This window comes from Phyllobates terribilis, unplaced genomic scaffold (genome assembly GCF_046119375.1).
Source record: "Phyllobates terribilis strain yellow unplaced genomic scaffold, ASM4611937v1 Scaffold_7__3_contigs__length_470593459, whole genome shotgun sequence".
NCBI classification, from domain to species: domain Eukaryota; kingdom Metazoa; phylum Chordata; class Amphibia; order Anura; family Dendrobatidae; genus Phyllobates; species Phyllobates terribilis.
In genome coordinates, this window is record NW_027362767.1 from 13,806,092 (window position 1) to 13,819,496 (window position 13,405).

Sequence of the window (13,405 nt, forward strand, 5' to 3'; positions counted from 1 at the left end):
TGGGTATAAAATAGTTCATTTTTATACCTTTTTGTGGGTGCTCTTTTTGCAGGCCGTCCCCATAACAGCAATGCACCTATACCGCATGGTTTTTTTTGCCTTCCCCTGGAACAACGCTGCGGAATAGCTGCAGTGCACAAAAAATAGGCTGAACTGGATGGACGCTTGTCTTTTTTCGGCCTTATAAACTATGTAATGTAGGGATATTGTGAGATTCTCCCATAGTTTCATGTCGGTGCTGTCAATAATATGAATTAATGTTATGTTCAGTTTCCTTGTCATCCCATACTGACATTGCTCATGATAATGGTATTTCTAACACTGACCCGGATGAAGTGCTCACATAAGGCTATACAGCGTGTCCATCATAAACATGCTGGCGGAGCAAGATATCATGAGGTACCCCACTCAGCTCATGAGTGGGGTCCTCAACATGCAGTGGAGCCTACCCCATCATGACCATGTTATTGCGGCATACCATGATCCGAATGGGGCACTTAATGCACTGAACGATGTATGGCCTGTGTCTGTCTTAAAGATGGCAATTGATTTCCATACTATAAGCAAAATAAATTCTCTTCTATGTCTTTTGAACTCCAAATTTATAAGATTTGTTTTACGAGCGCTTAACAAAGTCAATACAGGACAGCTTGTATGGTGGACTCAAAATTTCTGGTTTATTAGCACATGTAAGGTATTTAAGTATGGTCACAAAAGAAAATTCCCACCCCCCTCATCCATCGAACTATGTAGCCAATAGGAAACTTTAAGGGCGTGAATAGAATTGTGAAGCTTCCCCGACCATCAGTGTTATTTGATCACCAAGACACAGGAGTTATAAAACAAGATTGAGATCAGATACATAATGGAATCTGTTCTCTCAACACCATGTCTCAAATCGAGGGCTCAACGCACTGGATACATAACTGGTCCATCGTGAAGATGCCGATGGTGAACAATATCATACCCAAATGGCAGGCTTAATAGGTTAAAAGCAGTTTGACACCCAACAGGTGTGCTTGAATGAGATAAAGGCTGCTGATGAGGAAGGTGCTGACGACAATACCGTGACCCGAGCCTGTTCTCCCACACGAAAACGCTGATGGCACACCATACCATGGCCCGAGTCAGCTGCTTGGCACATTGAACGATGGGTACCTGTCAAATATGCTGTTTGCGCTCCAAACCATGACTTGGGTGGGGTGCCCATACTTGCAATAGATGACTCGTTTCTGTAAAGCTCCTGGGTGGAAGGCTCGTTGAGAAAAGCTACATAGAGGAAGCCTGTAAGGAAGGTGCCGTTTGCCCTCCATACCATAAGGCGAGTGCTCGAGGTGTGATTTTGCTTTATAGTTCTCCAAGCTGGATCCATACAACACTGCATAATACTCCCAAATAAGCACAATCTTCACAAATTACCTAGGTGGTGATCCAGATGGCTTTGGCCCACAGTTCTCACAATGTCGTCCCAACTCCAGCTGTGGTCTTCTCCTATGGCAAGGGAATGGTTCAGTCTTTCCCCTATGAAAACAAAGTCATTCCAAATAGTTCTCAGCCTTTTGATGTCCAGTCTACCAGAACGTGGGGTCACTAGCCATCAGTGTTTTCTACTTACACCTTGTTTCATGGCATGAGATCAGACAATCACTGGATTTCATCTACTCCGGTCAATCATCAAATTAACGTCTAGTCACAACAAGGCAAAACACCAGCTAAAAGTGTAGTCAAGTAAAAAAAACACCAAGGTGGCGGCAGAGCAGATTTTCTTTGTTCACAATCCTGCCCGCAGCATAGAAAGTGTTTAGAGGCAGAAGGTCAGATCATATGTTGCCTGTGTTTTTACTTGCATATTTTTTGTGGTTTTTACTCCAACATATAAAAGGGTTTGCAAACAAACTAGGCAAAACATTGTCGAGCTGAGACGCACTAAAGACGCAAAATCCTACAATTACAAGTGCCCTAGGACACGCCGGCTTTTACGTCACACTGCGTCCAGCCATCAGTGCTCCGCAGCAGGGAAGAGGCCATTAAATCAAGGATTTCAACACAAAATATAAAAAGGAAAACTTTTTGTATGAAGGAAACTTTACTATTCATGGAGGCACAGACCAGAGATCGCCTGCCGAAATAGACGGATCGACGGATGCAGAAAGCTTACAATTGTATAAACTGCACAAGGCTCAATGAAATGACAGAGCCGAGCTCGGGGGGAAAAACATTTTATTGTGGGGTAGTTGGTGGGGTCCAGTACAGTGTGAACAGGCTGTATATCGGGTACTTCTTCAGGCCAGCCCTTTCTGCCACCAATGACATTGTCTTGTCGCTTCAGCAGCTTGAAAAACGTCCATCCAAAGATCGGTTGTAAAAAAAAAAAAAAAAAAAAAAAGCAAACGCCGAGACAAAGATGAGGCTGAAGATCTCAGGGCAAAGCTCATTTATTACACACTGAGCACAGATAACTTAAAAGAGAATATAAAACCGACTACGTGCACTGAACTATTACAGCATGCATCTACTACAGGGACCACGGGCACCAAATCCATCCGCGCCTCGGCCCAGCCTGGTCGACTTCCCACCTGGAATGAAGAAAGTCCTGTCAATAAATGAAGGTACAAGGCTGGAGACACAAATAGCCAGTGCTGCGCTCAGACCCGGGCGGACGGAGAGTACACTGGGCAGCCGGTGCATCCGCCGACCCATCCGGAGAAATGGCCGGCAGCTCCCACTCACCGGCACGGGAAGCATTAGATATACTTTGTGCGGTTCAGCGCTCGCTCGGCCAAGTGCCCACTTTTATCTGTGATCTTCTCCCAGTCGGTCTGACCAACAATAAATCCAATTGCCCTTTTCCTGTCTGCGTCTTTCTTCTCCTCCAGATCTGCCCATCTGACCTGGGAGGGGAAAGGACAAGTTCGTTGTGAAGCCAAGGACAGGTTAGTCCTGTAAATTAGGAACTGTCCCCGGCTACCCTGGACTGGAAATTACCCTTTTCTTTCCAGGCGCTGATTCCCGAGAGTCGTAATCATCTGGAAGTTGTAAGTAATCTTCCATACAGCCGGCCATCGACTGCCAGTCCCGCTTCCTCGTCTTTAAGCCATCTAGTTTATCTGGGAAGGCAGACACAGAATTATTGAAATAAATCAGATTTTATTACATTTTCAGAATAGAATTACAGAAAAAAAAACATTTAAGTCAAAAACATTTCTTACAATAGTAACAGTAGATACAATGTCTATGTCATCAATACGAGTCTGCATCTCAATATGTACAGAATATAATCAGAAACAATGACAGCCAGACCCCGACAGAAGGGGGTGAAGACCCTCGCTCACTATATGCCCCACGACAACTAATCGCCACCTCAGTGGTCTCTGAAGCCAAACACGTGTCCCAGAGTCCACACTGCAATGACACGCCCCACAGTCACCCGGCACGGCGGCAAGACGCCCCCCCACAGTCACCCGGCACGGCGGCAAGAAGCCCCCCCCCCCACCACAGTCACCCGGCACGGCGGCAAGACGCCCCCCCACAGTCACCCGGCACGGCGGCAAGAAGCCCCCCCCCCCACCACAGTCACCCGGCACGGCGGCAAGACGCCCCCCCACAGTCACCCGGCACGGCAGCAAGAAGCCCCCCCCCCCACCACAGTCACCCGGCACGGCGGCAAGACGCCCCCCACAGTCACCCGGCACGGCGGCAAGAAGCCCCCCCCCCACCAGTCACCCGGCAAGGCGGCAAGACGCCCCCCCACAGTCACCCGGCACGGTGGCAAGAAGCCCCCCCCCCCACCACAGTCACCCGGCACGGCGGCAAGACGCCCCCCCACAGTCACCCGGCACGGCGGCAAGACGCCCCCCCACAGTCACCCGGCACGGCGGCAAGAAGCCCCCCCCCCCACCACAGTCACCCGGCACGGCGGCAAGACGCCCCCCCACAGTCACCCGGCACGGCGGCAAGAAGCCCCCCCCCCCACCACAGTCACCCGGCACGGCGGCAAGACGCCCCCCCACAGTCACCCGGCACGGCAGCAAGAAGCCCCCCCCCCCACCACAGTCACCCGGCACGGCGGCAAGACGCCCCCCACAGTCACCCGGCACGGCGGCAAGAAGCCCCCCCCCCACCAGTCACCCGGCAAGGCGGCAAGACGCCCCCCCCCCCACAGTCACCCGGCAAGACGCCCCCCCCCCCCACAGTCACCCGGCACGGCGGCAAGACGCCCCCCCACAGTCACCCGGCACGGCGGCAAGACGCCCCCCCCACAGTCACCCGGCACGGCGGCAAGACGCCCCCCCCACAGTCACCCGGCACGGCGGCAAGACGCCCCCCCACAGTCACCCGGCACGGCGGCAAGAAGCCCCCCCCCACCACAGTCACCCGGCACGGCGGCAAGACGCCCCCCACAGTCACCCGGCACGGCGGCAAGAAGCCCCCCCCCCCACCACAGTCACCCGGCAAGGCGGCAAGACGCCCCCCCCCCACAGTCACCCGGCAAGGCGGCAAGACGCCCCCCCCCCCCCCCCGGCACGGCGGCAAGACGCCCCCCCACAGTCACCCGGCACGGCGGCAAGACGCCCCCCCACAGTCACCCGGCACGGCGGCAAGACGCCCCCCCCACAGTCACCCGGCACGGCGGCAAGACGCCCCCCCACAGTCACCCGGCACGGCGGCAAGACGCCCCCCCACAGTCACCCGGCACGGCGGCAAGACGCCCCCCCACAGTCACCCGGCACGGCGGCAAGACGCCCCCCCCACAGTCACCCGGCACAGCGGCAAGACGCCCCCCCCACAGTCACCCGGCACAGCGGCAAGACGCCCCCCCCCCACAGTCACCCGGCACAGCGGCAAGACGCCCCCCCCCCACAGTCACCCGGCACGGCGGTCAGAGATTCCACACATCAGATCTTGTGTTCAGTGATCCACGGGGATGAACCAGCTTCCACTCACAGGCAGCCGATGTTATGTGTAATAGAAGCGGATTCACTTCACAACCTCGATGAAACTGTGGTATATTGAGTAAATAACATTTTGGATCCAAGGGGATCTGGAGGCCGATAACTTTAGTTTTCTAGAAACCTTGTATATTTGGTAGATCACTTCTGCTTTCCCACATCTCCAGCAATTAGCGATGGCAGGGTGACATTTATGCAGGTGGGAAAGAGTAGGATACAGAACATTAGCAGGTTATATTGGTTTCCCTCTATATGTAACTTGTAGACGTTTTGGAGGCGTTTCTAAAAATCTCCTGCCAAACACTGGGTGGAAGAGGTTCCCCCAAAAAGCCTTCCCATTTACTCTGGCTAATTAATATCAGGTATGTGAAGAATATTGGAGATATAATTCCATGTCAATCATTGTATCCTATTTGGCATAGGATTGTAATCCCCCCTACAGTGTGCAGCAGCAGGGGTGGTCAACAGACTGAGTGACATATCACACCTCCAGCCAGTTCAACTCCAAACAAAGAAATTGCTTGCCATGTGGAGCCAAGCCATGTGGTTTCCGTTGTTCAGACAGACTCGAATTTCATATCAAGTTATGGGAATATTATAAGTTCTAGCCATGCATCGAATATATTTCCGAGATCCCTAGGACATGTTGAATGTCCGCCTGGGTCTCGACCCAGTCTAGCACATAGGAATAGGGAGATACATAGCACAGCTATTCGGAAACCGATAGTACAGCTGTGTTTAGTCTCTACGTGTAGCAGGGGTCCAACTGGATCCGATGACGCCAGAACCGCTTACCTAGGACCGTCCCTTAAGGCGTTATAACCCATCTGAGGTTTTGGAGTTATCTGTTAGGGGCACGGGGAGTAGACTCAGGTTCAGCCCAGCAGACAGGAGGGAAGGTACCCATAGGAGATATAAGCTAGAGTAAGGACATGTGGCTCTCTGATGCATGCGGCCACTTCGAACAGGAAGGGGGGGGGGGGGGCTCAAGTCCAGTAATGTGCTGCAAAAGACCGAGGAAAGAGCTGGAACCCCAGGCCCCATGCAACCCAGCGCACACTGTCAGATGTCACTGGTAATTGACATGATCCATCTGCTTATATCTTATGTCCTACCACTATTTGTATTTGCATCTCTGACCATTATATATGTATAACCCTTGTGTATATACTGTATTATCTAGTGTGCCCTTAAGGCAATTAAATATATAATTTCACCTTGGGCTGCGCTTTTATCTCGATCCATGAATCCCCATATCCTTTGTTTGGTTCAATTCCCATGCTACCGGGATTGGTTTGTGGCCCGATATAATTCTCATGAACGGAATTTATATAATCAAATTTTATTATATCGAATAGGAACTGGTGGCAGCTCTACCGAGCTGATAAGGTTCTGTTTCACTGGGGCTAGTGGAAGGAGCCTCTCAGCCTGTCAGGGGTGTAAAAGAGTGGGGTGCCACACCAGTGACTGAGTGGGCCACCTCTTCTCACTCTCGGTACCTTCCTGAACCCATACGGACAGAGGGTGGCTGTGTAAACCTGTACCAACCTGACCTAACGTGTCCCCAAGGGGGGTGCGGAACGTCACGTTGGTGCAAAGTGTGGATCTGTATCACTTGATCTGTCTTGACGTAATAGCAACGTCAGGAGGGGGGCGAGGTGCTGATCCGTCACAAGGTAGATATTAGATAGAAGGGGCTTGGTTGGGACATCTGCTCTACACAATTATTCTAAACGAGCAGAGTAAGAATGAACAAGGAAAAAAGGCAATACATCTTGTGTCTTATCTGCAAATATATACATTTATATATACTATATATACATACACATATAATATACACACACATATATATATATATATATATATATATATATATATATATATATATGCACACACACACACCAAGTTCTGTTTGTTAATAGTTAATTACAGTAGATTTCTCGCTTTTATAACATTATAAGCCACAAATTGTAATACATAATAATTCTATGGGATATTTCATTAATGTGACAAAACTGCTTATCTTAATCAGCCAGACGTCTAAATTTGTTAAGCCAAGGGAAATGCACTATTGTGTTGACTTTAGAACTTGTGTGTGTTTCTTTGGTGGGTCTAGAAGGACAGACCAGTATTTGTAGAACCCTGAATGTTGTCTTCTCCTGGTTCAAACAATGAGGTTTGTTACTATGCTAATAGCACATTGTACTAAAACCAGCTAGATGTTTATTTACAAGAGCCCCTGCTATACCAACTATGTAAATTGATTAAATGCTCAAACAAGGAGACCTGAGCCCTGTGGAATAATACCCTCCCTAATCCTTGACCTGTGGATGTGTACTTGCAAGAACAATCCTAACTAATTAAGGGACATATGCTTCTGTAGCAGTCAGAATTGAAAGAGACTTTACAAGGAGAAACAAATATCCAACAGATTATTCAGGACCGCTAGTCTTGGTAGCATGGCTCAATCCAGAGAGACACAGATTTGGATTCTACATGATTCTGGCCTAAGGGTATACGGCCCTGACTGGAAGGATACGGATCTGCTCCCTTGACCATCAGAGAACTCATGGATACATTTGAGGAGACCAGGTTGGGTGGCCCCATGGATATGTTGTTTGGAGTGGATATGTTGCTTGGAGTGGATATGTTGTTTGGGGTTGCCAGGTGGGACCCTCCGGTCGCCTGGAACCCATGGAGACATTCAGAGAAGCCAGATTGGGAACAGTCGGTCATCTGGCCCCATGGAAACTCTCGGAGAGGCCAGAGTGGGATCCTTGGTCTCCTGTCCTTGTATCTCGATGGACTGTCAGCTTTCTAAGCTTACCGCTACCTACTCTCTGTGGGGGCCTGCCAGAAGCGGGGGGCCACTGGTTGAGGTAGTCGGCCCTGGAAGTCTCCAACGTCGCAGTTGTTCTATCCCAGGCGGGCCAGCGGAAGGGTGAGACTGTGTAATGTTGCACCATCTTGGGTATTTGCTGGGACTGTTCTGTGTGTTTAGTGTCCGCTTTGTGGTTCAGTAAAATATTGCCACGCTGTGTTACCCTCACCCTGTGTTGTCTGAGTAGCGTTACGCCCACGGAAGACCCCGGGTTTTCACAATTACCTAAGACATTAAATAGTCAAATGACCAAAAGCTATTGCCTCTGTTCTCACGCACAGGTCACATTGGAGGAATACATTATTTTCATGAGTTAACTCAAACTAGAAACAATTCAGCAAAGTCATGGGATTTTTGTAAGTCAGAAAATACCCGAAAATTCATTTAAAAAAAAAACAACCTTGGCACCTGAAATTTTTTTTTTGTAGACCTGTGTTATTACTGATGTGTAATTCATTACACGGTAATAAGTTTCTGGAGTGAATATCTGCAAGGCAGAAAAGTTATTTGTTGAACCATGGCTTTGTCTGACTAGATTCAGAACATGTTCCAAAAAACTTCCTGTAATATCGGAGCATTGAACCCAAATTATTTTGATTAAAGGTTATTGGACCCAGCAAATGTGAATCTAACTTATTAGAAGAGGTTCCCCAAAGGTCCAGAAACAATTATTAACACTACAGGAGACATAGACCCCACATGTCCAGAGCCCAGCGGAGACAGACCCCCGATGTGATCTCACAGGATAACTAATGGCTCCCGGAGAGGAGACCTCCTAGACCCCACGTGTCCAGAGCCCAGCGGAGACAGACCCCCGATGTGATCTCACAGGATAACTAATGGCTCCCGGAGAGGAGACATCATAGACCCCACGTGTCCAGAGCCCAGCAGAGACAGACCCCCGATGTGATCTGACAGGATAACTAATGGCTCCCGGAGAGGAGACCTCCTAGACCCCACGTGTCCAGAGCCCAGCGGAGACAGACCACCGATGTGATCTCACAGGATAACTAATGGCTCCCGGAGAGGAGACCTCCTAGACCCCACGTGTCCAGAGCCCAGCGGAGACAGACCCCCGATGTGATCTCACAGGATAACTAATGGCTCCCGGAGAGGAGACATCATAGACCCCACGTGTCCAGAGCCCAGCGGAGACAGACCCCCGATGTGATCTCACAGGATAACTAATGGCTCCCGGAGAGGAGACATCATAGACCCTACGTGCCAAGAGCCCAACAGAGACAGACCCCCGATGTGATCTCACAGGATAACTAATGGCTCCCGGAGAGGAGACCTCCTAGACCCCACGTGTCCAGAGCCCAGCGGAGACAGACCCCCGATGTGATCTCACTAGAAAACTTATCGCTCCTGGAGAGGAGACATCATAGACCCCACATGTCCAGAGCCCAGCAGAGACAGACCCCCGATGTGATCTCACAGGAAAACTAATGGATCCCGGAGAGGAGACCTCATAGACCCCATGTGTCCAAAACTCAGCGGATACTGACCACCGATGCGATATTGGAGAGCGTCCTCATGACTAATATACCCCCTGCTCATGAGACGTCAAGGGCATGTATCAGAGAAAGTTTCAGTTTCTACGCCGGGCTCCGCAGCACGAGGAGGTTCTACGCCGGGCTCCGCAGCACGAGGAGGTTCTACGCCGGGCTCCGCAGCACGAGGAGGTTCTACGCCGGGCTCCGCAGCACGAGGAGGTTCTACGCCGGGCTCCGCAGCACGAGGAGGTTCTACGCCGGGCTCCGCAGCACGAGGAGGTTCTACGCCGGGCTCTTATTTACAGAGCTGAGATTCTCAGTAGTAGTGATCCCCCCGGTATCCCAGGATTCAGGTAGGGGCTGCATGGGTTTCCAATACACTATATATAATGGCTATAACCTCCGTCCAGGTGGAGATGGCAGTGAGCAGGCGGCAGCCGGGCAGCAGAGACGCGTGATCCTCCTCCGCTCTAATCCTAGGTTTTATTCATCACACAACTAAATTTAAAAAAAAGTGAAAAACCCAAGTGAACCCCATTTCCCAGGAATGTCATTATTGGGTCATTTTGCCTCGGTACAGTTTCTGAGCTTGTGACCATTTGATATTTTTATTCTATTTTTCAATTAAAAACTGTTCTCACAATAAAATCTTGTTTGAAGTTTTGATTTTTAAGCCAGAAAACCTAAATAAATGAGATATTTGGCATCACTGTGTCCATAGGGACCCAAACGAGAACGTGACACTAATTGCCATTTTATGATTATTTCACTAAGAAAAAAACAAAAAAAGTCTCCTGAACCCCAGAAATCAGCAGCAGTGCGCCATCACACCTCGTACAGGTCATTTTACCAAGTATTTTATGGTGCAAACACCGCAAACAAGCAGCAGCCCGGAGACCGGGCACAAGGGACGCCCGGAGACCGGGCACAAGGGACGCCCGGAGACCGGGCACAAGGGACGCCCGGAGACCGGGCACAAGGGACGCCCGGAGACCGGGCACAAGGGACGCCCGGAGACCGGGCACAAGGGACGCCCGGAGACCGGGCACAAGGGACGCCCGGAGACCGGGCACAAGGGACGCCCGGAGACCGGGCACAAGGGACGCCCACCGTCACCGTCACCCTGGAAAACATGGACCTTAACTGAGATCGACAGACTGCAAAAAGTGCTGTTTCTTTCTAACATTCATTTATTGAAGACACTTGTGATCAAAAGTCAGTTCACTGACTCAGAAGGATTTATGGGATTAGTATGTCTTTTATATGCGGTACGGATATGTATAGTGGCCGTGTATACACAAAGTTATAGAAATGATGCTCCCTTCACATCTGAATATCCATCTATCCCGTTGGTTATTGGAGATTTTAATACCTTAATGCTATTCTAGACAACTATGGTGGGGTACAGATGGGGACGAAACACTGGCCCGTGTGATACGGGAACCGCAATGGGCTGATGTTTGGCCTCACAAATGTCCGCTGGGGCGACAATATATTTCGGCCTCACCTTCGTCCTTGTCAAGAATAGATCTTGACCTGGGAAATAACTTTCTGCTACCTTGGATTGTTAAAGCAGGATATCTCACAAGGCCATTATCTGATCATTCCCCATGATTAGCGGTTCTTAATATTCTCCGTAGCGTTAGTCGGCGGGGTGAGGTGGGGAAGTCTAATCCATATTGGCTTTATTTGAGAAACATGAGGAGATACCTAAAAAAATTGCTTCTTTTTCCAAGATAATGTAGGTTTAGCCTCCTCTGTAATAATATGGGATGCAATGAAAGCCTATCTGAGGGGTATATTAACCAGAGATATCCCATGTCCAATCTAAAAGCCGTTCCCTCCCAGCGCAGACGACATGGAGCCATGTTATGCGAGTACACCCTCTTAGATCCACAGGTCATCTTCAAGCCACAATAGCGGGAGCACAGCGGGGTATGTGAGTACACCCTCTTAGATCCACAGGTCATCTTCTGGCCACAATAGCGGGAGCACAGCGGGGTATGTGAGTACACCCTCTTAGATCCACAGGTCATCTTCTAGCCACAATAGCGGGAGCACAGCGGGGTATGTGAGTACACCCTCTTAGATCCACAGGTCATCTTCTAGCCACAATAGCGGGAGCACAGCGGGGTATGTGAGTACACCCTCTTAGATCCACAGGTCATCTTCTAGCCACAATAGCGGGAGCACAGCGGGGTTCCTCACTTATTTCTGCAATCAAACCTTCGAATGGATCCATGGTTGCCGACCCAGAAGCCATTTTAATAGAATTCTTTAGGTTTTTCAAGCAGTTATATTCTTCAAAACTTTGTAAAACACCTGTAGAAATTGATAATTACATTAATGGTCTGCAACTGCCTCAGTTATCGGATGAACAGAGCGGGCCTTGGATGCGCCCCTCTCGGTGGAGGAGCTAGAGGTAGCATTGAGCAGTCTCCAAAACAATAAAGCCCCGGGTACGGACGAGATCCCATCTGAATTATTCAAAGCAATGGGTTCAGTGACACTGCCTCGGCTACTGGAGGTGTTTCAGAGTGGGGACATTACCAGATTTCACGTGTGAGGCAGCAATAGTCCTAACCCCTAAACCAGGGAAAGATCCGACATGTATAGGCCCATTTCATGGTCAGTGGATAGGACAATTCTAGCCAAGGAACTAACTTTGAGACTTCTTAAAGTCATCACACATTTGGTACATGGAGACCAGATGGGATTACATACCCATGAAATCGACCTCCATAAACCTGAGACGTCTACACATTAACCTCTAGATGTAGCCCCTAAATGTGGGAGCGAGGGCTGTGCGCTCACTCGAGGCAGCGAAGGCTTTCCACAGCGTGGGGTGGGAGCACCTTTGGTCGGTTACGAGGGCTATGGGCTGGGGAACATCCTTCCGCTCATGGATTAAACTGTTATACTCCAACGCTAAAATCAGAGCTAATGGCTCCTTGTCAAACGCCTTTAAACTCTGTAGGGGGACCAGACCGGGGTGTCCTCTCTCGCCCTTTGCCTTGGCTATAGAGCCGCTTGCTGTTAAATTAAGAGCTAGTAGAGGTGAAAGGCTTTATCTACAAGACAGTAGAGGGGAAAGCAGCATTGTATGCAGACGACCTTCCGATGATCCTTGGGGATACTGATAGTTTCCTGGTAACACTACTGCAATTGTAAATGAATTTGGAGATCATTCGGGGCTTCTAATCAATTGGGATAAGTCTATATTAATGCCGGTAGATGAATTATCTCAAAACTCTAAAGTACACCAAACACGCTAGACAGTGGGATGGGAATTCATATATCTGTGAATATTACAGCTGGGTCTCTTTGAATCTGATCCCCTTATATGCCAAGTTTCAACAAAATATCATTAACTGGTGCAAAATACCCTTATCGGTCATTGGACGAACGGACCGGGTTAAGAGGATACTGATGCCCCTACTGCTTTATATTATCCACAACACCCCGGTATGTATGTCCAGGGCGTGGGACGGGTCCCGCTGATATGTTACACAGGTTTTGGCTTTGTAGACCTCTTGAAACATTTTTTTAGGAAGCGCACTGTAAATGGTGTGTGATGTAAATATCCCAATGCAGCCTATAGTTTGTGGTGGGGTACGCAGACGCAGGAAGTGAAGACGAAAATGAAAGACTGACGATTAAAAGGGCACTTTACCAAATAAGAAAAGTTATAGCAGCTCACTGCTTAACTAACTGTCCTCCAAAAAGTAGAGAATGTAGTGAGAAGATGCATTTATTGGTTCAGCTAGGGGAAGGGGTGTATAAGAAAGGAAAGCTTTGCCCAAATATCAGATACGGGGAAGATGGAAAGCCTGTCATGGGGCGTAGATTGTGTCATTACTGGGTTCTATATCGGGGTAAATGTCTCACTTTTGAATACGTGATACGCTGGAAGGTTACATGAAATATATAACAACCTAAGATACACAGGATGGATATGGGTCTATGGAAAAAGGATGTGAGCGCACCACAAAACGCCACAGTACAACAACCTGAGCCCACCTTTCTATGTACAGGATTATTGTCTGTGTATTGATAATCTCAAATAATATAGGTGTAAT

The 13,405-nt window shown here is 49.3% G+C and overlaps 1 protein-coding gene across 1 annotated transcript in view; it reads right to left on the reverse strand.

Annotated features, from left to right (window-relative positions):
- Nucleotides 1-2,419: 2,419 nt before the first annotated feature.
- Nucleotides 2,420-13,405, reverse strand: part of YLPM1 (YLP motif containing 1) — a 65,413-nt gene continuing 54,427 nt past the window's right edge. Inside the window, 3 exon segments of the mRNA XM_073638169.1 lie at nucleotides 2,420-2,576; nucleotides 2,731-2,891; nucleotides 2,986-3,107. Of these exon segments, the coding sequence (XP_073494270.1) occupies nucleotides 2,745-2,891; nucleotides 2,986-3,107 (269 nt within the window). The 3' untranslated portion in view covers nucleotides 2,420-2,576; nucleotides 2,731-2,744.